Genomic DNA, 27,106 nt, shown 5'->3' with positions numbered 1-27,106 from the left:
CCTAAAAGATTTCAGTTTGTTTTTCAATTGAGTGGTACAGTTTATAGGTCACATTAAGGCTCCATTCACACATCCGCAATTCCATTCAGCATTTTGCGGAACAGAATTGCGGACCCGCACTTCCGGGTCCGCAATTCCGATCCTGAAAAAAATAGAACATGTCCTATTCTTGTCCGCAATAGCGGACAAGAATAGGCATATTCTCTTAGTGCCGGCAATGTGCGGTCCGCAAAATGCGGAAAGCACATTGCCCTGGGCGTGTTTTGCGGATCCGCAAAACACACACGGATGTGTGAATAGACCCTAAAGGTGGAAACATTTCTGAAATAATTTATCTTTGTCTCATTTTTTTACAACACAGAAACCTGACATTTTAACAGGGGTGTGTAGACTTTTTATATCCACTGTATCTCAATATCACTAGGCCATGTAATCATGACATTCTTTTGTTGTTTTCCTCTCTTTTTTGGGGGATTATGTCATAATGTCATTGAATCATGTTATACGATTACACAATTATGTATATCACTATAATGTATATCACTATCACTATATCACTATAATAAGGTGGGAAGACAATGTAATAGAGCAGCACGAAATGCCAGCAGAATGCTTGGATGTATAGGGAGAGGTATAAGCAGTAGAAAGAGTGAAGTGCTTATGCCGCTGTACAGAACACTGGTGAGACCTCACTTGGAGTATTGTGCGCAGTACTGGAGGCCATATCTCCAGAAGGATATAGATACTCTAGAGAGTGTTCAGAGAAGAGCTACTAAACTAGTACATGGATTGCAGGATAAAACTTACCAGGAAAGGTTAAAAGGACCTTAATATGTATAGCTTGGAAGAAAGAAGAGACAGAGGGGATATGATAGAAACTTTTAAATACATAAAGGGAATCAACTCGGTAAAGGAGGAGAGCATATTTAAAAGAAGAAAAACTACCACAAGAGGACACAGTTTTAAATTAGAGGGGCAAAGGTTTAAAAGTAATATAAGGAAGTATTACTTTACTGAGAGAGTAGTGGATGCATGGAATAGCCTTCCTGCAGAAGTGGTAGCTGCAAATACAGTGAAGGGGTTTAAGCATGCATGGGATAGGCATAAGGCTATCCTTCATATAAGATAAGGGCCGGGGGCCATCCATAGTATTCAGTATATTGGGCAGACTAGATGGGCCAAATGGTTCTTATCTGCCGACACATTCTATGTTTCTATAATAAAATTATGCATAGTATTTTAAGCTGATCATGGTATAAAATTTTCCGATTATGATTTACTGCCATAGTTATCAATCCTGTAAACGAATATTTGTTCTAATCATGCGAGAATTTTCTCTTTTCTTTGTAATTAAGTGCATTTTAAATTTATCTATCAAGTGATGATCATGTTTTATGTATTCTGATTGTGCATCTTTTTGTAGCCTGAAGGGCACCAAAATTGGGCCCGAAACTTTGTAATAAATGTTCCACTGGTGTTGAAATTTAAATGAATAAAAGCAGAGTTTTGAAATCATTCCTTTGGCGTGCGGTCTCAAACTTAATAGACAGGATATATACAGATTTCTGTGGTGGAAGGAATCAACCTGGGACGCGCACCCATAAAAGCCGCTAGTGGATGAGTGCTGTGGTCTTATTCTGATTCACAATACATAAAATAATATACGGCGCTGGTGGACGTAAATTAAGGACCAGCGCTGTACACTGTCACTGACAGCTGGGGCCCTGCTGCATACGCCGGCATAGGTGAAAACAACAATACCGGCGTGTTAACCCCTTGTATGCCGCGGTCAAAGCTGAAGTGGTGGGACCTGACGGCAGAGAAGGCATCAGAGCTTGCCTTCTACGGAAGCCCGTGAGATCCAGCCCTTAGGCTGGGTCTCACAGTCAGGCTGTCGGCATAAAAGCATAATATTACAGTATGGCATTCCTTTCCTTCTGCTCCCTGCTGTGTGCCCGTACAGCAGTTTACGACCACATATAGACGTTTCTATAAACTACAGAATCAGGCCAATATATATTGAGTTTTGTTTGGCTGTTAACCCTTGCTTTGTTACCCCCCCTGATGCCACTTTTTTGGCAGATTTTCCATTTAACTCCATTTTTTTTATTTTATTTTTTTAAAACACTTGGTTTTATTTTTTATTTTACACTTTGCGTCCCCCATAAGGTCATACAAGACCTCTGAGGGACATTTACCTTCACTTTTTTTTTCTTCCACTATTGATTTCTCCTATAACTGGGGTTGACATAGAAGCCCCAGTTGCAGGGGGAATACAGCCCCCAGAGAGGCTGTACAGCAGGTACAGCCTCAGTGCAGGGCTGATCAAGGTCTGTAGAAGACCCGACAGCTCCTGCACTCTCCCGGCCCCAGTGGTCAGCCAGGACAGGAAGCGCATAGCACTTCCTGATCTGTATACACAGCGTTCGCTGAGCGCTGTGTATGCAGCAATTTAGAAGGCCGGGACACCTGGGAACTGCCCCTGCCTTCTCTCTGGGGTGGCCTACCGTCACTGACAGCAGGCCACCACCCGCTCGGCAGCTGCCATCTCTGAATGGACGTTCCAGAACGTCCATTCAGAGATAAAAATCCACCCATAGGACGTTTATATCCTATGGGCGGATGTGAATTGGTTAAAAGACCGTTGCTATGGCTCATCTGTCTCCGGCTAGAAAGACAGAGGGGCGGTCCTTCACACTACATGCCTGCATTAGGCTTCAGAGTGAGGAAGTAGGCGTGTCTCAGTAATCCAATCTGATTGGCTGGCAGGAAACTGCTGGCTACAGCAAGTTTGTATGTGACCAGACTGAATGCAGTTTTGGCCTCAGAGAACTGGCAGAGGAGCCATCTTGAGAAGATCCTCATATTGTAGGATTCAAAACAGCCGTAACTAGAGGGTAAAACTCAAGGAAAAACAGTGGTAAGTGAAGAAACTAAAGATTGCTTTATGCATAATGCTGCTGCAGCAGTAACATATGCTGAAATTGATTTTTTTATGAAAATATGACCGTTATTCTTTAAATTGTGACTGATCATAGTCTTGGGCATACCAGGAGGAAATTTCTTTGACTAGAGGATTCTTGGTTTAGAAATTTTCATAAACACTGATTTATGATAGAGTATACATACATAAAAGGTAAATGTTTTCAGTCCACATATTACCTTTTTCTACTGAGCTGGATGGCGAACCCTCCCCACACAATGAGTCTGTTTCAGGTGCTTTGTTATATGGTTTGGTCTGGATTTTTCCTTGTTCATCAATAAGAAGCTCCAGATCTAAGAGATTAACTTTCTTGTTGCAGTCCATGTCTAAAGCATATACATGACAAATAAGTGAATACCAGTGTCAATAACGAAATGCATAAGCAAATAAATAAAAAAACATTCACACATGCAAAAAGATAGGAGGATCCAAAGCATTATACTGAGGCAATATTGGACATAGCTACAAATAATAATAGCACAAACTATAAAATAAAAACTTAAAGGGTCATCTCAGACTTGCACATTAATGACCTCTTCGTAGTAACAGCCATCCATCCAGTTCAGCCTGTTACCAAGGCCATCAACATTTTCTCAATTGTTAGTTTTATTTATTGCTTACACAGGCAAAGCAGCCTCTCCATATGAGTAACTGTAATACCACACACACAACTTAAAAGGGGTTCTCCAGGAGTTAATAAAATGAAAAGACCTAAATATTACTTTATTATAAATATATTCCCAAATACCTTTCATTAGTTATAATGGCTCGTTTTCTGTGGGGAGCAATCATTAGGAGAAATAAAAAGGCCTCTGTCCTATAAGTGCACAAAACCTGTCCTAATCACGCAGCAGGACAAGTTACTTCAGAACACTGAGGTAAAGAGCTGCCTCATCCTCCTCTCTGCTCTGCTTGTCAGGGGTTATGGTCCTGAATACAGTTTAATATGATCTTCAGCTGAATCTCTGAAGGAACAGAGTTCATGAGGAGACATGAAGTACAGAGAGGAGGAGGGGGATGTGGCTGTGTCCTGCTGTGCGATTAGGACAGGTTTTGTGTGTACTAGTAGGACAGCAGCCATTTTATTTCTCCTAATGATTGCCCCCCATACAAAACGAGCCATTATAACTAATGAAAGGTATTTTGGAATGTATTTATAAGTAATATTTTGGCATTTTTATTTTCTTAATTCCCAGAGAACCCCTTTAAAAGACTGATGTGGCAGCGTTTTTTACAAGGCTGCACAATGATCTGCCACAAAATGAATTCAAGGCGGGGCATGGACAGCCATGGAAGTGAAAAGACGTGCTCTCTGCGAGTTCTGCCACTTCTCTCCATCCACCAACATCCACCCTCCTATCATGGGGAAAACTGCTAAAACAAAAGCCAGGACCAGGTTTTGGGCTCCCTCACATCACCTCATGGAGAGAGAGCAATACTTCAAACATCCTCCTGGGCCTTTGACCACACCCTTGCCTCACCCACCAGCATGTGTCCAAGATGGCCGCCCAACATCGCCGGCTGAGTGAGCTCCATCCCACTCTCCAATACAGCTCCTACAAAGTGCACAATCAACCCCCTCCCTGTCTTCTACCACGCTTACTCTCGAGGACACATACCTGACAGCTCCCATTGTGGTGTCAGTTTGTCCAGCCACGAGGAGAAGGTAGGCCAGCTTGAAGCAGTAAATCCCCCATGCTTCTGCATATACTCAGCCTGCAATTGATAGTCCCTCCCCGTAGGGGATTATAAACATAGGAGGTAATCAACCACCCCCTGCTCTATGCCCATATATTATGGTATATGGAGGCTTATGCCAACAAACAGCCTCCACAATCCCTGGGGCTGTGGGACACCAACATCTGGACTTCCATGCTACACATATAGGGGATTGTATATCCCTTTTACCCCCCACCTACCATCATAAGGAAGGGGACAACACCCTCGCCACAGTAGTCTACAGGATCATCCTGGGGGACATCTCAACAAGGGTCCCCCCAGGGGGCGGATTGGGAACTTAAAGTGGCCCCATGTTGTAGGCTGGTCCAATTTGACAGAAGACGGGACTAAACAATTAGGCAGGGACAAAAGCAGCAAGCAGGGCCTGCAATACCATAGTGCAGCACAGAATACCACCCTAGCAGGGCCAAATACCACAGGGCAGCACAAAATACTGTCTCCCCAACAAAATTATCCAACTGTATCACAGTTGAGTTCAGGAGGGCACCTGTGGCCGTTGAGCATCAGATTATTATGTACCTGGCCTGCGGCCATCAAGAAGGCAGGGGGCCACCTGGAAGTTTCCCTGTAGAGTCTATGGCCAATCCGCCCCTGGCTCCCCCATTTTGTCTACTATTCGTCAAGCACAGTATGAGGTAGCAGCTGGAGCATCCAATGCACTAGCCTTTAGACAGCCTGCAGGACACCTTCCCATCCTCTGCATGCACCGCAGAATTCTCCTGACCCGTATTTCAATACCTCAGGCTGCAATACCACCGCAGTTGATTCATATAACATGGTGGATTTTTTATAGCCTTCTGCAATCCTTACCCACCAAGGAGTATCCCTCTCATTGAATGTAGACAAACACTGGTAAAGTGGACTCTCTTGCACAATTTCAACTGGTCTATGCTATTAAATTAGACTTGCTCCGGGATTCTGTTAAAAAAGAAGCCTCACAATATATTTGTACTTCAACAACATCTGGATGATGTCGAAAATAGAAGCAGGCACAACAACATACGAATCAGAGGCCTCCCCGAGTCGGTCACCAACTCAGATTTACTCCCCACTAGCACTAGCATATTGGGCCGACTCCTAACCTCTCCAATTGATATTGGCCGAGCCTATAGAGCTCTTAGACCTCCCAAGCCAGATACTACTAAGCCAAGAGACATTATCTGCCATATACATTTCTACACTATTGAAGACCAGATTATTCAAGCTCATCAGAAAAATTCTGCATGAATGCTCCACGCTTCAAATGCTACAAGATCTATTCTGCCCTACCTTGGCACAATGTGCCACCTTGAAACCTGTCTTGGATTTTCTACATAAAAAAATAAATAAATCCCATACCAATTGGGATACCATTTTGTTCTCCCTGAGCGACATGGCGGTAAATCTGCAGTTTCACGATCTCCCTCAGACCTTCCTAGGTTTCTACAGGATCTGGACTTGCCATTAGTCACGAATGGAAAGTGGCCTTCCCTGATGTTTCCTCAACAGCCAGGATCTACAACCCCTTCTACTAGAAGTTGAGATGGTCTTCCACATAGAAGTCACAAACTAAGATCACGCCATGCTTCTCGATAGCTATATACCTCCGTGTCCATTTCATCCTCAATTGCCTGGACTGTCAGTATCTCTATTAATATGTGTCTGTCTACTTTGGGAAAGCCCACGTGTGTGGGCAAGTACCCGGTTATATTGCTCTATACTTTGTTTTGTCATTGTTAGCATTAACAGCATTTTGTTCCCTCATTCATAGTCCCAACTAGGGGATCCCATATGAATTCCCGCTGCCTGTTTATTTATATATATTTTTTAAGCCTACGGTAATTTCACTAGTTTTTTTTCATAGATTACCAAGGGAGGTAACCACTCATGCTCCTGTCTGTCATTTCACCCACTAGACAGAGGCTCTAGTTAGATCTTGAATCCAACTTTAGTCTCTACTAAGTTATTAAAGGGAGTCTGTCACCTAATCTGAGCCTTTTAGACTGCTCAGATCAGGTTATATAGACTCCTTTGCCCACATTACAATGGTACCTTTATTTGTGCTGTCCATTGCCGAGATCTTCCAAAAAAAGACTTTTAAAACTTATGCTTATGAGGCTCGGCAAGTGCCCAGGGGCAGCGTTACTGCAGCAAGTTCCCAGGTCCCTCAGTGATGTGCCCAGAAAACCACACCTATTTAACCCCTCTGGCCCGCCCTATTTTCCTATTATTACCTCCTCCCCCTCACAAATCTCGCGCCTGCGGCGCTCCTCACTTCTCCCGCACCTGTACACTACTGTGCCCGTTATGGGCAGAGGAACAGGGAGTTGGACTGCGCATGCGCCGGTCCGTAGCTCGAAATCTAGCTGGCGTAAGTAAATCAGCCACAGCAGAGGACTGCAATGAAGTCAAAGAAGGGTCGGGTCAGCTCAGGCGCTAGATTTGTGAGGGAGGAGGAGGTAATAGGAATCCACATTTACCATCACTCATTCAACCTGACCAGACAGGGTTTGCTCCTGGGAGGGAGACTCGTGACAATACTCTTAAGGCTACTTTCACACTAGCGTTCGGAGCGGATCCGTCTGATGTTTCATCAGACGGATCCGCTCCGATAATGCAGACGTTTGCATCCGTTCAGATTGGATCCGTCTGCATTATTACTTAGAAAATTTTCTAAGTCTGAAAGTAGCCTGAGCGGATCCGTTCAGACTTTACATTGAAAGTCAATGGGGAACGGATCCGCTTGAAGATTGAGCCATATAGTGTCATCTTCAAGCGGATCCGTCCCCATTGACTTCCATTATAAGTCTGGACGGATCCGCTCGCCTCCGCACGGCCAGGCGGACACCCGAACGCTGCAAGCAGCGTTCAGGTGTCCGCTCACTGAGCGGAGCGGAGGCTGAGCGCTGGCAGGCGGATGCATTCTCAGTGGATCCGCCTCCATTGAGAATGCATTAGGGCCAGACGGATGCATTCGGGGCCGCTCGTGAGCCCCTTCAAACGGAGCTCACGAGCGGACACCCGAACGCTAGTGTGAAAGTAGCCTAAGACCTTAGATATCATGCAATATAATGTTACCCGACATAGCTGCCCATTCTAACTCCTTTTATATGTTTTAATTATGGAGCATTTATTGGGGGCCATCTGGATCCACCCAGACATCAGAAGTATCTCCATTAGAGGGGAGGAGTATAATTGTTTGGCGTTTGCGGATGATTTATTAAAGGGGCTTTCCCATCTCAAGCAATGGGGGCATATCGCTAGGATATGACCCCATTGTCCGATAGGTGTGGGGAACCGCACCTACACTGAGAACAGAGGCTCAAAAGCTGTGGAGATCGCAGGGATTTTTCATAGTTTGGTAGGGTCAGTACCTTTAAGATGACTCTGCTACCTAGACTACTCTACCTACTCCAGACTATACTCATTCATATTCCTGTCTCATTCTGAAGACACATTTAATGTTGCTTTGGATCCTTTTTACGGTCCCCTGGGAAGCCCAGTATTAAACGTGAGATTCTTTCATGCCCAAAGGATGTGGTGAGGTTGGCCTTTCTGACTGCATGCTATGTACGGTATATTTTTTCTCTGCGGCTTATGCTCGATTATTAGATTTACTTCATAATGATGGCTCCAGGGCATGGGATGGACTGGCTCACGATTTAAACCTGCAGAAAATACTGTCCCTTCCTTGGACCTGGCCGCTCCCATCCCTGGATTCTTCATGTACTACCTTCACTGTCAAACACACCTTGTCTATTATACATTCTACACAGGAGTCCTTGGTAGACAAAAAAGGACCTTTACTTCCCGCATTCCCACCTTGGCCTTTCCGCCTCTGTGTTTTTTAGGGAATGTAGGCCAGAGACTGCTCCATTTTCATCACATTATCTGCATCTTCCCTTAAACCCCTTTCAGCACTACTACTTGATGCTGTCCCTTCGACTCGCACTCAGGTCAAATATACCCAAATCCAACATTTCTACTTATCTATTCGGAAGCACACTGACTTTACACAACCTCTATCAACATTTCAGCATCTGTGCCTCTCTCCCTATCCTTCCTCACATACCATTTCCGTAATTTAAAAACTGTTATTCGAGAGATTGGATATATGTCTTCCACCAATCTGTCAAGCATGAGAAGCAGAGTTAAAGCTCATGCACACAAACGTATTTTCTTTGTGTCCGTTTTTTTGCAGACTGTATGCGGAACCATTCATTTCAATGGGTCTGCAAAAAAAAAAAAATGACAGTTACTACGCGTGCTTTCCGTATGTTCGTTCAGCAAAAAATAGAACATGTCCTATTATTGTCCGCATTACGGACAAGGAAAGCACTGTTCTATTAGGGGCTTGCTATCACGTTCTGCAAAATACGGAATGCACACGGACGTCATCAGTATTTTTTGCGGTTCCGTTTTTTGCGGACCGCAAAACACATACGGTCGTGTGCATGAGCCCTTAGGCAAACAAATTTCAAAGACACAATGGTCAAAGTGCTTATTTCATCTCATAAGGCTTCTATTGCAACTAAAGCACAAGAAACCTGCTATAAAATAGCTTTCCGGTGGTATGGAGTACATACTCTTCTTCATCACTGGTTTCCAGCTGTATCCCCTTTATTTTGGCGATGTGGTGCAGCAGAAGGCTCCATCTCACATATTTGGTGGAGTTGCTCTTCTCTTTTAAATTTTTGGAACATTGTACTTAGAGTGATTGGCGAGATTACTGGGGCCAATATTCCTAAGCACCCTGAAACAGTCCTGCTCTTTGTGTTTATCGTGTCTATTCCTACCTTTCAAAAAAAAAAATCTGTTACTCGCCACTTACTGAGGGCAGCTAAAACAGTCATACCCAGACTGAGCTCAACAGTTTTCCCCTATTTGGAGTAGTAGTTTGAGGAAATAGCTTCAATTCTGCAGATGGAAGAGCTCATTGCACCCAATGCAGACAATTCTAAATGTATACAAACTTATAAAAGTTAGGCTGCTTGGGATTCATTCCGCTCTTCTACTTTTAAATGAGGTAAAAAATAAAATAAAAAGCTATGTCTTTCAGGATTAGGCAACACAAAAACAAATTCATTTTTAAAAAATTGTAGTGCTAAGTAGTAAAACAACAAACGATATAATTGATATCATATTTGTACCATACTGACGTACATAATTAAGGTTACATGTTATTTTTGCCACATGGTGAAAGCTGCAAAATTTATAAAGCAAACTGTGAGAATTGATGCGTTTTTCTCATTCCTCCCAAAAAGAGTTTATAAAACTTAATCAATAAGGTACATGTTCCCCAAAAGGGTGTCACTGAAAAATACAACTTACCCGGCAAAAAACCCTCATACATCTCTGTCCATGTAAAATGAAAAAAGTTATAAAGAAAGAAAATTTCTTCTGCTCACCATGTGACAGTGGCAATAATACTACCTTCTGTGATTCCAGAGATCATGTGATCATCAGGGGTTGGTTATTACATGAGCTGTTGAGTCTTAGCAAGCCCAGATCAGTTCTGCAGTGCATACCAGGAGGCTATATTCCTCCTGTATATGTGGAAATATCTCAGCACCAGTTAAAGGAGAAATAAAAAAAATAAAAATAAAGTTACATTAAAATGTATCCCCAAATGTTGTATGACCTCATAGGGGAAGCACAAAATGTAAAATAAAAAAATAAATATATATTATTTTTTCATTGCATTTTGTGATATTCAAAAAATAAAACTTTATTGATCACCTGTCCTAGAGACAACCCCTTCAATGTTTCACTAAATGTATTTTGATTATGGACATGTGCTTGTGCAATGCAACAATGGAAGCATTTTTTTTTTATTTCTTGTTCTTTAAGGCCCAAAATAATTAGATACTTAAACAGGTTAAGTTCTGGAGAACCTCTGCATTATGACCAAAATATTACCTAGTAAGCACACTTATTAACAGTGTTTATGGCTGTTACAATGCTGTACATTAAATATCAGACACTACATTAACAGAGAGCCAACAAGAGTCAATTAAAGGGGTTGTTTGAGAGTAAAAACTAATTTCCAGGTAGTTGGGCAGTGTAAAATAAAAAAAATGTCAAGGTCTTAAAGGGGTTGTCCGGGCTCAGATTTGAACCCGGACAGATCCCCATTTTCACCCAGGCAGCCCCCCTGACTTGAGCATCGGAGAAGTTTATGCTCCGAAGCTCTCCTTTGCCCTGTGCTAAATCATGCAGGGCAAAGGCATTTTCTGGAGTTCCGGTGACGTACTGGGCTCTCCTTACGGCTGCTAAGGCCCGCCCATCAGTGCCGGTGGCGTCACCGAACACACTGCTGGGCGATCCAGCGCAGGGCAAGGGAGAGCATCAGAGCATGAAGTGCTCCGATGCACAAGTCAGGGGGGCTGCCAGGGTGAAATTATGGGTATGTCCGGGTTCAGCGCTAAACCCGGACAACCCCTTTAACTTCCAGTCCAGCGGGAAGTGATGCAAATCCCTGCTGAGGGAAAATAGCCCCAGCAGTGTTGTCAGCTCAATGCTGGACCTGGTACACTTTGAATGGGTCAGTGTATTTTCAGCACTTGACCTTTGAACACTGGATTCAGGTGTCCAGCCACCAGGAAGTTACTTACCCTCAAACAATCCCTTTAAGTACACCAAGCTTTTACAAAGTCCCTATTGGTATGGTGTGTTAAATGGGATGCCTGGCTGATTAAATGTTCTTATAAAAGGATTACAACACAGTACAATAATAACAATTCATATCATATTCACCTTCTGGATACCTGCTGCTCCTGTTCCAACGCTTTCTGGTTTGTCCCATTCTGGTCCCTCTCAACATACAGGAAAAGAGACAAAAACTGGCTGAGGCAGGGCACGTTGCAACCAGTCCTTGGGTCAAGAAGGACTAGGAAAGAGGGACCAGAACGTGTCGGGAAGGTAAAGGAAAAGTTTTTACAGGGATCAGCAACCTTCGGCACTCCAGCTGCTGTAAAACTACAATTCCCAGCATGCAAACATGCACGGCTGTTCTTCTGACTACCACAGAAGTGAATGAAGCACTCTGGGAGTTGATGTTTCTGAACAGCCGGAGGTTGCTGATCCCTGCTCTATTTTATAGCAGTCCTCTTTAAATAATAATTTTAAAAAATAAATAAATCAGCCAGACAACCCTTTTAATTTTTGTTACTTACCGGTAAATGGGAGGTCCAAGCTTTTTATACTGATGACCTATCCTTAGGATAGGTAATCCGTATCTGATCGATGGGGGGTCCGCCTTCTAAATACAGCTGATCAGCAGGGGTTTCGGCTGTCGGACCCCCACCAATCAGATATTGATGACCTATCCAAAAGATCCTGTAAACCCTTTTAATATGGCATTTGTTATAAAGTATAACCCGTATCCCGCCACTATAAGAAGAAATTACCTGGATTGGAAGAGTCATGATTATATTGAGATTCCTCTTCAGACTGGGTTTGTACATAGTAGATCTGCTCTGGAATCATACTTGCTACCTTTTCTTTTATGCTGTTGGAAGCAAGCCCACATCGCATGACTTTTTCTCTTCTCTCGTGGGCCATTATCTTTCTGGTCCTTGCCTTGATATTCTCCCAGCATTTTTTTAATTGTTTGAAATCCCTCAGAGATACATTGGGTTGTGAATTGTACTCGTGGGCTAATGCTTGCCAAGTGCGCTGCTTCAGAGCAATAGTCCGAGCATCACTTTTCTTACACTCCAGTACGTATTTGTATTTCTCCACCAGGGCCAAGAGGACATTCTTCTCCAGCTCAGAAAAGTACTTGGCTGGTTTCAGCACTTCGTTATTTTGCATTTTCCACGGTACTGCAAACATCTTGAGAGGATAAAGATAATTTCAGAATTCTGTCATATTACTACTGACATTAACCAGCTTTTAAAGGGTTTCTGTCATCAGAAATAACGTTATGTAGCTGGCTGACATTAGCAGTGTGCTAATGTCAGCAGTACATAACGGTATGACTTATATCTCCCTGCTGCCGCCGTTCGCGCTCAATAATGACTGTTATAATATGCTAATGAGCCTCTAGGTGCTATTAGGGCATTGCCTCAGCACCTAGAGGCTCCGTCCTCTCACCGTTTGGCAGGCCCTTGTAAAGGTGATTGACATCCTCGGTCTCCTCCGTGCCCCGCAGATCCCGCGCCTGCGCCGTCCATCTTAATATTAGGCGCAGTGAGTGAAGGACGGCAGCAGGCGAACGCCCTTCACTCACTGCGCCTAATACCAAAATGGACGGCGCAGGCACGGGATTTGCGGGGCACGGAGGAGACCAAAGATGTCAATCACCTTTACATGGGCGTGCCAAAGGGTGAGTTGACCGAGCCTCTAGGTGCTGAAGCAACGCCCTAATAGCACCTAGAGGCTTATTAGCATATTTGAAAGTCTTTCTTTTAAGAGAACGGCGGCAGGCAGGGAGGTATTAAGCATACAGTTATGTACTGCTGACATTAGCACATCACTAATGTCAGTCAGCTACATAACGTTATTTCTGATGACAGAAACCCCTTCATACTTTTTATTGACTAAAACGGAACAGAAAAACCAACAAAACATTGGCCCAGATTTACTAATATATTTCCGCCTAAAGTCTGTTTAATTAAAAAAAGTGGTGCAAACGGGAGCAAAAAAAGATTTCTACAGTTTTTTCTGACTTGCTTGAAAAGGGGTTGTGGCTTGGGTTGAAGGATGGGGCATCTCAGGGAAGGGGTGAGGTCTAATATATTCCATTTTGCACCAAAATTGCGCCAGAATTCTGGCATAAAAATTTTTCTCACATAAGCCAATTAATAGCTGTCTATCCCTGTACCACATTTCCATTACGCCTGACGCACTCTGATAAATCTGGTGCAGGTCTAGACAGCCTGAATTTACACCATCTATAGAATTAGGAAATCTGGGCCAATGTATTCTATTCATCTCACCTATTTTTCTAAATGTGGAAAGTGACGTTCATATGCCATCTTCACATCATGCACTATACAGTAAATTCCCATTGCATTGTTATAGCACTTCCAGAATCTGTGGACATTTTCAACCAATTTGTTATATCTCTCAATACACCTTAAAATAAAACACATAGGCCTCATGCACACGACCGTTGTTGTGTTCCGTTCCGCAAATTGGGGTTCCGTTGTTCCGTTTTTGTTTCCGTGTGTCTTCCTTTATTTTTGGAGGACCACCAGACATAAAGGAATGTAAAAAAAAGAAGTCTAAGACAGGTTTGCCATGCAAATGATAGGAAAAAAACGGACGCGGACGGCAATCTTGTGTGCCTCCGCGTTTTTTAGCGGTCCCATTGACTTGAATGGGTCCGCGAACCGTTTTCCACAAAAATAATAGGACAGGTTATATTTTTTTGACGGACTGGAACCACGGATGCGGATGGCAAACGGTGCATTAGCCGAGTTTTCAACGGACCCATTGAAAATTAATGGATCCGCAGAAAATCACGAAAAAAGGCGCAACGGACACGGAATAAAACAACAGTCGCGTGCATGAGGCCTAAAAGGAACATTAAAAAATATCTACTGTTTTGTGTGACTCCTATGTAGACCTGTGTGTGTCCATGACTTAAGACTACAAAGAAACTCTGGGGGTTATCTATCAAACTGGTGTAAAAGTAGAACAGTCAGGCTACATGCACACGACCGTATGTGTTTTGCGGTCCGCAAAAAAAAACAAAAACAAAAAGGATGATATCCGTATGCCATCCGTTTTTTTTTTTTTGCATATCCATTGTAACAATGCCTAAAACAGACAAGAATAGGACAGGTTATATTTTTTTTGCGGGGCTAGGGATGCGGATAGCACACGGTGGATTTTTTGCGGACCCGTTGAAATGAAATGAATCCTATCCGCAAAAAAAAAAAATACGGAACGGATACGGAAACAAACAACGTTCGTGTGCATGTAGTCCTAGGCTACTTTCACACTTGCGGCAGAGTGATCCAGCAAGCAGTTCCGTCGCCATGCAAACGGACAGCATTTGTAGACTGATCCGGATCCGTCTCTCTGGATGTCATCCGGAGAAACGGATCAGTTATATATTTTGATCCGGCATTGCGGTATTTTTAATGCCGGATCCGGCACGAATACATTTTAATGTAAATTAATGCTGGATCCAGCATCTGATCCGGAATTTTAAATGGAGATAATACCGCAGCATGCTGTGGTATTTTCTCCGTCCAAAACGCTGTTCAGTGACTGAACTGAAGACATCCGGATGCATCCTGAACGGATTTCTCTCCATTCAGAATGCATTAGGATAAAACTGATCAGTTCTTTTCCGGTATTGAGCCCCTAGGACGGAATAGAAAAACGCTACTGCGAAAGTACCCCAAGTTGCCCATAACAACCAATCAGATTCCACCTTTAATGTTGGACAATTTCTGACTGGCTTACGAGCTCACATGCTCCCAAACATCTATGAGTTAGAAACTAGAAATGCAAAAGATAAATTTCTTTTTCTGTTTTCCAGTTAGAAAAGTGTGTCCGTTTTCTACAAATAGATTAATACTGCCAATCGTACGATATAATATTACTAAACCTGGCGACATACCATCATGAATGATAAACCATATCTGACAACGGTAAGAGGTAATCAGATATGGAGAGGAAAGAAACTATTCAAAGTCAAATAATGGGGTCACAAACAGCAGGGGGCAAACATCAACATTTTTAAGGGCTTTACACGCAAACACAATTTTGCTATAATGCTTATTTTAAAAAAGTTACTTTTTTTAAAGAATTTCTTGGTTGTAGTTTTTATTTTTTGTTTTCACATTTGCATTCTCAATTCCGGTTTTCAGATCCAGCAGAGGATGTCAAAACCGGAATTAACCGGTTCAGCTTTGTCCCCATTTATTGTCAATGGGGACAAAACTGATCAGTATTCATCCGTTCTGTTTTGTCCGGACACAATCGCTGCAAGCTGCAGTTTTGTGTCTGGTTTTGCAAAACGGAACAAACCAGATCCAGCATGAAAATATATTATGCCGGACAAGAATTGACCAAGGGGTGTAGTGAACATTCTGAGCCCACATGTGTTTTGCAAAAATGGATGCACAGCAGATGGTGCAAAGTGAAAATTGCAATCTTGCCCTGCCATTCTCTGTTGTGATGCAGGTGGCATGACGACGTTATAACCTTCCGCAGATGCCTGAAGAGGCCAGGAATGTATCGCTAGATCATTTTGTGGAATCGGGAAAGGAAAGACCCGAACCCGGACTTCTGTGAAGTCCGGGTTCGGGTCTGGGTACCAAACATGCCGATTTTTCTCACGCGAGTGCAAAACACTTTGCACTCGTGCAGAAAAATCGTGAATTTTCCCGTGACGCACCCGCATCCTAGCCGGCCCTCACTCGCGACGCCCGTGTGAACGAGGCCTTAGTTTATCCCTTGCGCTACTGTTAGATTTTTCTAATTTAAGACGAGGCGTGCGCATCTGTTGCAGTCCTTGCGCAAATGTTAATAAGTCTGCCGGGGCTGGAGCCCTGGCTCGTGACTTGCCCCTGCCCAATACCGGCATAAACCCAGTCATGCAACTAAATATTGTCCCACAGCCGGTTAATAAAATGGGACTTGCAACCATTTTAGGTATAAAATAGTCACAAGTACCTTAGTAAATGTGTCCCAGTGTGTGTCACTGATGATCACTGCTGTAGTAACGCGTGTGGTCTATAGAAGGGATCAGCAACCCTTCGGCACTCCAGCTTCTGTGAAAACAACTCTCAGCATGCACACATACTTGGCTGTTCTTGTGACTCCTATAGAACTAAAAGGAGGATTCTGGGAGTTGTAGTTTGAGAACAGCTGGAGTGCTGGAGGTTGGTGATCCCTGGTCTATAGCGTGATGATGGGTGGTAGCATTCTCTTTTGTGAAACAACTCCCAGAATACATCTGTTTAGGACATACTGATAGCTGTAGTTTCACACTTTACCGAGCTCGGCTCCGGCGCTGCATTTGCCTTACGAGCTCGGCTCCGGCGCTGCATTTGCCTTACAAGCTCGGCTCTGGCGACAAGTCCACCAGTTTTAGGCTAGGGCTACACGACGACGTGTCATGCAATAAAAAGGGTACAACTACACTGCGATGTGTTGCGCAACATTTATTGTATTGATAGTCAATGGTGTCACACTGTGACTCGACAGTTGCACAGAAATCAAACTTGGATTGACAGTGCGACACCGTTGACTATCATAAAATATGTTGCCTGATTTTTGTGCGACAAAAGTCGCGTGAAACATGTCGCTTGTAGCCCTAAAGTTATAGGTACAAATCTGCTGACAAAATGCCCTTTAAAGATCATCGGGGACATCTTTTAAGACCGGTATTTTCCACGTTGGTCTCCAGACCCTCTGAGATGCTGGAGCAAGTGCCAAAGTTATGTAGAGGCACAGCCCTCTTGCTGGCATAAATTTAAGCCATTTTCCATGCCAAAAAATGATAAATGCCCACCCGCTTCCCTGGTTACAGCACGCCCCCTTTTCTCACTGCTTGGAAAAGTGGCAAATATGGTGTGCGACAACTATCAAACTACAGCGGACTGAGTCGCAGGCATTTATGCCCACCTCACTTACATACTCCTTTCCAGAGTGCAAAACACGGGTCAAGGGATATACAAGTGCACATAAGTGGCCACACAGTGCACCATTAGGACTTACCCGTCCCTACTGCTGCAATAAGTGCCTCTCCTCTTTGACATGGAAACTTCAGTCGTGGCCAAAAGTTTTGAGAATGACACAAATATTAGTTTTCACAAAGTTTGCGGCTAAACTGCTTTTAGATCTTTGTTTCAGTTGTTTCTGTGATGTAGTGAAATATAATTACACGCACTTCATACGTTTCAAAGGCTTTTATCGACAATTACATGACATTTATGCAAAGAGTCAGTATTTGCAGTGTTGGCCCTTCTTTTTCAGGACCTCTGCAATTCGACTGGGCATGCTCTCAATAAACTTCTGGGCCAATTCCTGACTGATAGCAACCCATTCTTTCATAATCACTTCTTGGAGTTTGTCAGAATTAGTGGGTTTTTGTTTGTCCACCCGCCTCTTGAGGATTGACCACAAGTTCTCAATGGGATTAAGATCTGGGGAGTTTCCAGGCCATGGACCCAAAATGTCAACGTTTTGGTCCCCAAGCCACTTAGTTATCACTTTTGCCTTATGGCACGGTGCTCCATCGTGCTGGAAAATGCATTGTTCTTCAACAAACTGTTGTTGGAAGAAGTTGCTGTTGGAGGGTGTTTTGGTACCATTCTTTATTCATGGCTGTGTTTTTGGGCAAAATTGTGAGTGAGCCCACTCCCTTGGATGAGAAGCAACCCCACACATGAATGGTCTCAGGATGATTTACTGTTGGCATGACACAGGACTGATGGTAGCGCTCACCTTTTCTTCTCCGGACAAGCCTTTTTCCAGATGCCCCAAACAATCGGAAAGAGGCTTCATCTGAGAATATGACTTTGCCCCAGTCCTCAGCAGTCCATTCACCATATTTTCTGCAGAAGATCAATCTGTCCCTGATGTTTTTTTTGGAGAGAAGTGGCTTCTTTGTTGCCCTTCTTGACACCAGGCCATCTTCCAAAAGTCTTTGCCTCACTGTGCGTGCAGATGCGCTCACACCTGCCTGCTGCCATTCCTGAGCAAGCTCTGCACTGGTGGCACTCCGATCCCGTAGCTGAATCCTCTTTAGGAGACGATCCTGGCGCTTGCTGGACTTTCTTGGACGCCCTGAAGCCTTCTTAACAAGAATTGAACCTCTTTCCTTGAAGTTCTTGATGATCCTATAAATTGTTGATTGAGGTGCAATCTTAGTAGCCACAATATCCTTGCCTGTGAAACCATTTTTATGCAACGCAATGATGGCTGCACGCGTTTCTTTGCAGGTCACCATGGTTAACAATGGAAGAACAATGATTTCAAGCATCACCCTCCTTTTAACATGTCAAGTCTGCCATTTTAACCCAATCAGCCTGACATAACGATCTCCAGCCTTGTGCTCATCAACATTCTCACCTGAGTTAACAAGACGATTACTGAAATGATCTCAGCAGGTCCTTTAACCACCTCAGCCCCCAGTGCTTAAACACCCTGAAAGACCAGGCCACTTTTTACACTTCTGACCTACACTACTTTCACCGTTTATTGCTCGGTCATGCAACTTACCACCCAAATGAATTTTACCTCCTTTTCTTCTCACTAATAGAGCTTTCATTTGGTGGTATTTCATTGCTGCTGACATTTTTACTTTTTTTGTTATTAATCGAAATTTAACGATTTTTTTGCAAAAAAATGACATTTTTCACTTTCAGTTGTAAAATTTTGCAAAAAAAACGACATCCATATAGAAATTTTGCTCTAAATTTATAGTTCTACATGTCTTTGATAAAAAAAAAATGTTTGGGTAAAAAAAAAATGGTTTGGGTAAAAGTTATAGCGTTTACAAACTATGGTACAAAAATGTGAATTTCCGCTTTTTGAAGCAGCTCTGACTTTCTGAGCACCTGTCATGTTTCCTGAGGTTCTACAATGCCCAGACAGTACAAACACCCCACAAATGACCCCATTTCTGAAAGTACACACCCTAAGGTATTCGCTGATGGGCATAGTGAGTTCATAGAACTTTTTATTTTTTGTCACAAGTTAGCGGAAAATGATGATTTTTTTTTTTTTTTTTTTTTTTCTTACAAAGTCTCATATTCCACTAACTTGTGACAAAAAATAAAAACTTCTATGAACTCACTATGCCCATCAGCGAATACCTTGGGGTCTCTTCTTTCCAAAATGGGGTCACTTGTGGGGTAGTTATACTGCCCTGGCATTCTAGGGGCCCAAATGTGTGGTAAGGAGTTTGAAATCAAATTCAGGAAAAAATGACCTGTGAAATCCGAAAGGTGCTCTTTGGAATATGGGCCCCTTTGCCCACCTAGGCTGCAAAAAAGTGTCACACATCTGGTATCTCCGTACTCAGGAGAAGGTGGGGAATGTGTTTTGGGGTGTCATTTTATATATACCCATGCTGGGTGAGAGAAATATCTTGGCAAAAGACAACTTTTCCCATTTTTTTATACAAAGTTGTCATTTGACCAAGATATTTATCTCACCCAGCATGGGTATATGTAAAAAGACACCCCAAAACACATTCCTCAACTTCTCCTGAGTACGGGGATACCAGATGTGTGACACTTTTTTGCAGCCTAGGTGGGCAAAGGGGCCCATATTCCAAAGAGCACCTTTCGGATTTCACTCCTCATTTTTTCCTGAATTTGATTTCAAACTCCTTACCACACATTTGGGCCCCTAGAATACCAGGGCAGTATAACTACCCCACAAGTGACCCCATTTTGGAAAGAAGACACCCCAAGGTATTCCGTGAGGGGCATGGCGAGTTCCTAGAATTTTTTATTTTTTGTCACAAGTTAGTGGAAAATGATGATTTTTTTTTTTTTTTTTTTTTTTCATACAAAGTCTCATATTCCACAAACTTGTGACAAAAAATAAAAACTTCCATGAACTCACTATGCCCATCAGCGAATACCTTGGGGTCTCTTCTTTCCAAAATGGGGTCACTTGTGTGGTAGTTATACTGCCCTGGCATTCTAGGGGCCCAAATGTGTGGTAAGTAGGTAAATGACCTGTGAAATCCGAAAGGTGCTCTTTGGAATGTGGGCCCCTTTGCCCACCTAGGCTGCAAAAAAGTGTCACACATCTGGTATCTCTGTATTCAGGAGAAGTTGAGGAATGTGTTTTGGGGTGTCTTTTTACATATACCCATGCTGGGTGAGATAAATATCTTGGTCAAATGCCAACTTTGTATAAAAAAAATGGGAAAAGTTGTCTTTTGCCAAGATATTTCTCTCACCCAGCATGGGTATATGTAAAATGACACCCCAGAACACATTCCCCAACTTCTCCCGATTACGGAGATACCAGATGTGTGACACTTTTTTGCAGCCGAGGTGGGCAAAGGGGCCCATATTCAAAAGAGCACCTTTCGGATTTCACAGGTCATTTTTTACAGAATTTGATTTCAAACTCCTTACCACACATTTGGGCCCCTAGAATGCCAGGGCAGTATAACTACCCCACAAGTGACCCCATTTTGGAAAGAAGAGACCCCAAGGTATTCGCTGATGGGCAAAGTGAGTTCATGGAAGTTTTTATTTTTTGTCACAAGTTAGTGGAATATGAGACTTTGTATGAAAAAAAAAAAAAAAAAAAAAATAAGCATTTTCCACTAACTTGTGACAAAAAATAAAAAATTCTAGGAACTCGCCATGCCCCTCACAGAATACCTTGGGGTGTCTTCTTTCCAAAATGGGGTCACTTGTGGGGTAGTTATACTGCCCTGGCATTTTCCAGGGGCCCTAATGTGTGGTAAGTAGGTAAATGACCTGTGAAATCCTAAAGGTGCTCTTTGGAATATGGGCCCCTTTGCCCACCTAGGCTGCAAAAAAGTGTCACACATGTGGTATCGCCGTATTCAGGAGAAGTTGGGGAATGTGTTTTGGGGTGTCATTTTACATATACCCATGCTGGGTGAGAGAAATATCTTGGCAAAAGACAACTTTTCCCATTTTTTTATACAAAGTTGGCATTTGACCAAGATATTTCTCTCACCCAGCATGGGTATATGTAAAATGACACCCCAAAACACATTCCCCAACTTCTCCTGAGTACGGCGATACCAGATGTGTGACACTTTTTTGCAGCCTAGATGCGCAAAGGTGCCCAAATTCCTTTTAGGAGGGCATTTTTAGACATTTGGATACCAGACTTCTTCTCACGCTTTGGGGCCCCTAGAATGCCAGGGCAGTATAAATACCCCACATGTGACCCCATTTTGGAAAGAAGACACCCCAAGGTATTCAATGAGGGGCATGGCGAGTTCATAGAAATTTTTTTTTTTTGGCACAAGTTAGCGGAAATTGATATTTTTAATTTTTTTCTCACAAAGTCTCCCGTTCCGCTAACTTGGGACAAAAATTTCAATCTTTCATGGACTCAATATGCCCCTCACGGAATACCTGGGGGTGTCTTCTTTCCGAAATGGGGTCACATGTGGGGTATTTATACTGCCCTGGCATTCTAGGGGCCCTAAAGCGTGAGAAGAAGTCTGGAATATAAATGTCTAAAAAATTTTACGCATTTGGATTCCGTGAGGGGTATGGTGAGTTCATGTGAGATTTTATTTTTTGACACAAGTTAGTGGAATATGAGACTTTGTAAGAAAAAAAAAAAAAAATTCTGCTAACTTGGGCCAAAAAAATATCTGAATGGAGCCTTACAGAGGGGTGCTAAATGACAGGGGGGTGATAAATGACAGGGGGGTGATCAATGACAGGGGGGTGATCAATGACAGGGGGGTGATCAGGGAGTCTATATGGGGTGATAACCACAGTCATTGATCACGCCCGTGTAAGGCTTCATTCAGACGTCCGGATGCGTTTTGCGGATCCGATCCATCTATCAGTGCATCCGTAAAAATCATGCGGACATCTGAATGGAGCTTTACAGGGGGGTAATCAATGACAGGGGGGTGATCAATGACAGGGGGGTGATCAGGGAGTCTATATGGGGTGATCACCACAGTCATTGATCATGCCCCTGTAAGGCTTCATTCAGACGTCCGGATGCGTTTTGCGGATCGGATCCATCTATCAGTGCATCCGTAAAAATCATGCGGACATCTGAATGGAGCTTTACAGGGGGGTAATCAATGACAGGGGGGTGATCAATGACAGGGGGGTGATCAGGGAGTCTATATGGGGTGATCACCACAGTCATTGATCATGCCCCTGTAAGGCTTCATTCAGACGTCCGGATGCGTTTTGCGGATCGGATCCATCTATCAGTGCATCCGTAAAAATCATGCGGACATCTGAATGGAGCTTTACAGGGGGGTAATCAATGACAGGGGGGTGATCACCACAGTCATTGATCATGCCCCTGTAAGGCTTCATTCAGACGACCGGATGCGTTTTGCGGATCCGATCCATGTATCAGTGCATCCGTAAAAATCATGCGGACATCTGAATGGAGCTTTACAGGGGGGTGATCAGGGAGTCTATATGGGGTGATCACCACAGTCATTGATCATGCCCCTGTAAGGCTTCATTCAGACGTCCGGATGCGTTTTGCGGATCCGATCCATCTATCAGTGCATCCGTAAAAATCATGCGGACATCTGAATGGAGCTTTACAGGGGGGTAATCAATGACAGGGGGGTAATCAATGACAGGGGGGTGATCAGGGAGTCTATATGGGGTGATCACCACAGTCATTGATCATGCCCCTGTAAGGCTTCATTCAGACGTCCGGATGCGTTTTGCGGATCCGATCCATCTATCAGTGCATCCGTAAAAATCATGCGGACATCTGAATGGAGCTTTACAGGGGGGTAATCAATGACAGGGGGGTGATCACCACAGTCATTGATCATGCCCCTGTAAGGCTTCATTCAGACGACCGGATGCGTTTTGCGGATCCGATCCATGTATCAGTGCATCCGTAAAAATCATGCGGACATCTGAATGGAGCTTTACAGGGGGGTGATCAATGACAGGGGGGTAATCAATGACAGGGGGGTGATCAGGGAGTCTATATGGGGTGATCACCACAGTCATTGATCACGCCCCTGTAAGGCTTCATTCAGACGTCCGGATGCGTTTTGCGGATCCGATCCATCTATCAGTGGATCCGTAAAAATCATGCGGACGTCTGAATGGAGCTTTACAGGGGGTTGATCAATGACAGGGGGGTAATCAATGACAGGGGGGTGATCAGGGAGTCTATATGGGGTGATCAGGGGTGATTAGGGGTGATCAGGGGCTAATAAGGGGTTAATAAGTGATGGGGGGGGGGTGTAGTGTAGTGTAGTGGTGCTTGGTGCTACTTTACTGAGCTACCTGTGTCCTCTGGTGGTCGATCCAAACAAAGGGGACCACCAGAGGACCAGGTAGCAGGTATATTAGACGCTGTTATCAAAACAGCGTCTAATATACCTGTTAGGGGTTAAAAAAAACACATCTCCAGCCTGCCAGCGAACGATCGCCGCTGGCAGGCTGGAGATCAACTCTCTTACCTTCCGTTCCTGTGAGCGCGCGCGCCTGTGTGCGCGCGTTCACAGGAAATCTCGCGTCTCGCGAGATGACGCGTATATGCGTGACTGTGCGCAGCGCTGCCACCTCCGGAACGCGATCCTGCGTTAGGCGGTCCGGAGGTGGTTAATGACAGCAATGAAATGCAGTGGAAAGGTTTTTTTGGGATTAAGTTAATTTTCATGGCAAAGAAGGACTATGCAATTCATCTGATCACTCTTCATAACATTCTGGAGTATATGCAAATTGCTATTATAAAAACTTAAGCAGCAACTTTTCCCATTTCCAATATTTATGTAATTCTCAAAACTTTTGGCCACGACTGTACATGCAGGCAGCCACACACAGACATGCACTTTTGTATCCAGGGGTTTGGGGGCCACATGTGGCCCCCAGGCTGTAGGTTGAACACCCCTGCTTTAACCCCTTAGTGACCACAAATACGCCTTTTTACTGACGTAAACAAAGGGGGTTTAGGCTACATAGCTGGCTTTAATCAATGTCCTGCAAAAATAAGCCCTCATACAGGTATATTGATGAAAAAATAAAAAAAAGTTATAGGTCTTGGAAGGCAATGATGAAAAAAATTAAAATGTGCGTCGTCACTAAGGAGACTGCAATAATACTCTGGATAGGACCTTTCTAGTGTTTTTCTAAACAAAAGTTTCTAAAGATTTAGCATACATGGATTTTTCAGATTTTTTATTTTTATTATATCCTGCATTTCTTTCCTCAAAATGGGTCTTAGGAAAATGCCAGCAGTGTCTGTTATTCTGACAGAGATTACCTGGCCATACAATAGACTCCATGTCATGGCGGACTATCCAGATAGAAGAGAGGGATGCAGGCAATGCACTATAACTGATCAGCAGGAACAATGCTATTGGGAAAATCAGCCCATTCCGAAGTAGAAGGAGATGATGTCACCATAGCAACCAGGGCAAGTTCAAAAACACCCAGGACTGCGAAAAAGGTCACTGGGAACATGGCGACAGAGTGGAAGAGAAGGCAACGCCTGACCCTGCCACACACCAGTGCCCTAATTGTGCCCTGTAGCTGCGCCGCCTGCCAGCTTCAGTCACATGCATGAGAATCAATAGACGGGGATGGGAAATAAGGGAGGAGGGGTGCAATGCCGTAAAAAAGAGGTAGAGTGGGAGGAGAATGCCCGGGAAAGGGTGGAGGGAAGTGACAGGGGCTATAAACAATTCATTAGAAAACTAGCAGCAATATTCACAGGGTGTAAATCCTACCAAGCATCGGGACTGGTCTGAGCGTGTCCTCCTCGGCCCGGCGAGAAGCTGGCTGCTTGGGGCCGTCAGTCTAAGCCTTGCCCGGACAAAGAGCCTCTGCTGCCCCCTGAAAGGAGACGCTCCGGGGGCTGCTCACCATTAGTCTCACACTGGTCGCCGTCGTTAATGTCGCGCCTGGCCCGCTCTGGAATTGTTATGGCTGCTCCTGATCAGAACAAAGGACAAAAGCAGCCCTTCCTCCAGAGCCAGATAATTTCCCTGCCATTTGAGGCTCTTCAACCTGAGTGCATGCAAAAGGCCTTCCTCCCAGTGCTGCCAGCTGCGGAGTGGAAGAGGCGGACTGGATGAGCTGGAGGGGAGTGCAGGGATGTGGTGGAGTCAGTGCTCCATAGTGGAGGGGCAGCACATCTCCTAGAAATCCCACATCTAGAACACCCAGACGCTGGAGAGGACCCCCACTGGCAATCTAAGAGATATGAAATATGAAACCCATGGCACACAAAACTTTTGAATTTTTCTTAATTGGGTCGATTTTAGGTGACCTGAACACGGGCATAAGATCCGCACACATTTTCGTGTGGATTTGCACGCACATGTCTGTACCAAAATTATTGCGCATTAGATGCGGTTTTGCCGCAGATCTCACCCTTCATTGAAAAGGGTGAATTCCGCAGCTAAAACGGTAAACGTGAATGACATGCCGCAGGTTTGGAAATCCACATGACCGGTCAATTTTGTGCACGGAAAAAATCTGCAAAGTGTACATGATATTTGTGTAATGTCATACACCTTGCTGGAACTGTGCTATGCTGCAGTTTTTCCGCACGGGAGTCCACGTGGAAAAACTGCACGTATTCTGCAATGTGTGCAGGCGACCTTAGTGGTTTTTTTAATCTATTTTCACATCATCTAAGGAAAAACACCAGGTAAGAAACACTGCAAAAAACGCACGAGGCATGAGCCTTGTTATAAAATAAGCGCAGCCTCTGGCAGCTCATGGGGATATCACAGACCGGCGTAAAACGTCTTTTTCTACAGATTGTATATTATTTATTTTCTAAATAAAAAAAACTTGAATGAATCATAAGGCTGTAAACACACATAGGTGTTTTGGGGAGGGTTTCCGCTGTTTTGCATATTTCGTTTTTTTTTTTACACTGCAGTTTTTGCTGAAAAAACATTCTAGCTCCAGATATTTGTTGAAAGTCTATGGTAGGGGTCAGCAACCTTCGTCACTCCAGCTGTTGTGAAACTACAATTCCCAGCATGCTCCGTTCATTTCTATGAGAGTTCTGAGAAGAGCAGAGCTAGTACGCCTGCTGGGAGTTGTAGTTTCACAGCAGCTGGAGTGCCGAAGGTTGCTGGTCTATGGGAACAACCAGGCATGTACCTATTGTGCATCCTCATCATCCGGAGGCTGAGAGCCTCATGGGCCTCATCTCCCTCACAGTGCTGGTGTGCAGGGTTTGGCAGGTCGTACTCTAAAAGTACTAACTGCCATTAGGGAAGTAACCGGCTGCTAAATCAGTGGCTTTGTCACTAATCTATCCTGCCCCCAGTGCAGGTGACAGGTTCCCTTTAAAGCTGTTACAAATGCCTTAAAAATCATGTTTGTAATGTATGTCATTTAGGCTGCGTTTACATCACGTTTTTCCCAACCTTTTAATGTATACAAAAAACGTATACATTAATCTGATGCCAAACAGTGGCATCCGTTCACCATGGAGTTCCACTGTAAAAAAAAATGGATAATGTAATGGATACTTTAAACAGAGGCATAAAACGTGATGTGAACCCACCCTAATCGATTTTACCTTCATCCTGCCAAAGCCCCTGACCTTCCAGCCAGTTTCTTCCTCCAAATGTGCACTTTTCAATGTTGCCTGGCAAACTGTACACCATTGCTATGTCCGTGGTGCAGGGATTCCAGTCTCTTTAGAGTCCGTAGTGCTTCCGTGGGGTTCCGTGCCTCCGTTCCACACCGCAGAGTCTGATTACGGACCCATTCAAGTGATGTGGGGAGCACA

General features: G+C 43.9%; 1 protein-coding gene across 3 annotated transcripts in view; it reads right to left on the bottom strand.

Annotated features, from left to right (window-relative positions):
• The window catches only part of MSANTD3 (Myb/SANT DNA binding domain containing 3), a 52,932-nt gene extending 27,393 nt beyond the window's left edge, over positions 1-25,539 (bottom strand). Inside the window, exons 1-4 of one of the 3 annotated variants that reach the window (XM_040432702.1) lie at positions 25,080-25,539; positions 13,645-13,783; positions 12,112-12,538; positions 3,163-3,309 (exon numbers count right to left, since the gene is read on the bottom strand). In XM_040432702.1, the coding sequence (XP_040288636.1) occupies positions 3,163-3,309; positions 12,112-12,538 (574 nt within the window). In that variant the 5' untranslated portion in view covers positions 13,645-13,783; positions 25,080-25,539. The remainder of the gene's footprint in view (positions 1-3,162; positions 3,310-12,111; positions 12,539-13,644; positions 13,784-25,079) is intronic. The other 2 variants (XM_040432703.1, XM_040432700.1) reach the window with 2 other exon arrangements.
• Positions 25,540-27,106: the final 1,567 nt, after the last annotated feature.

Source organism: Bufo bufo, chromosome 5 (assembly GCF_905171765.1).
Source record: "Bufo bufo chromosome 5, aBufBuf1.1, whole genome shotgun sequence".
NCBI lineage: Eukaryota > Metazoa > Chordata > Amphibia > Anura > Bufonidae > Bufo > Bufo bufo.
Note: the sequence above shows the minus strand (reverse complement) of the source record. Positions and strands in the feature narration are given on the sequence as shown.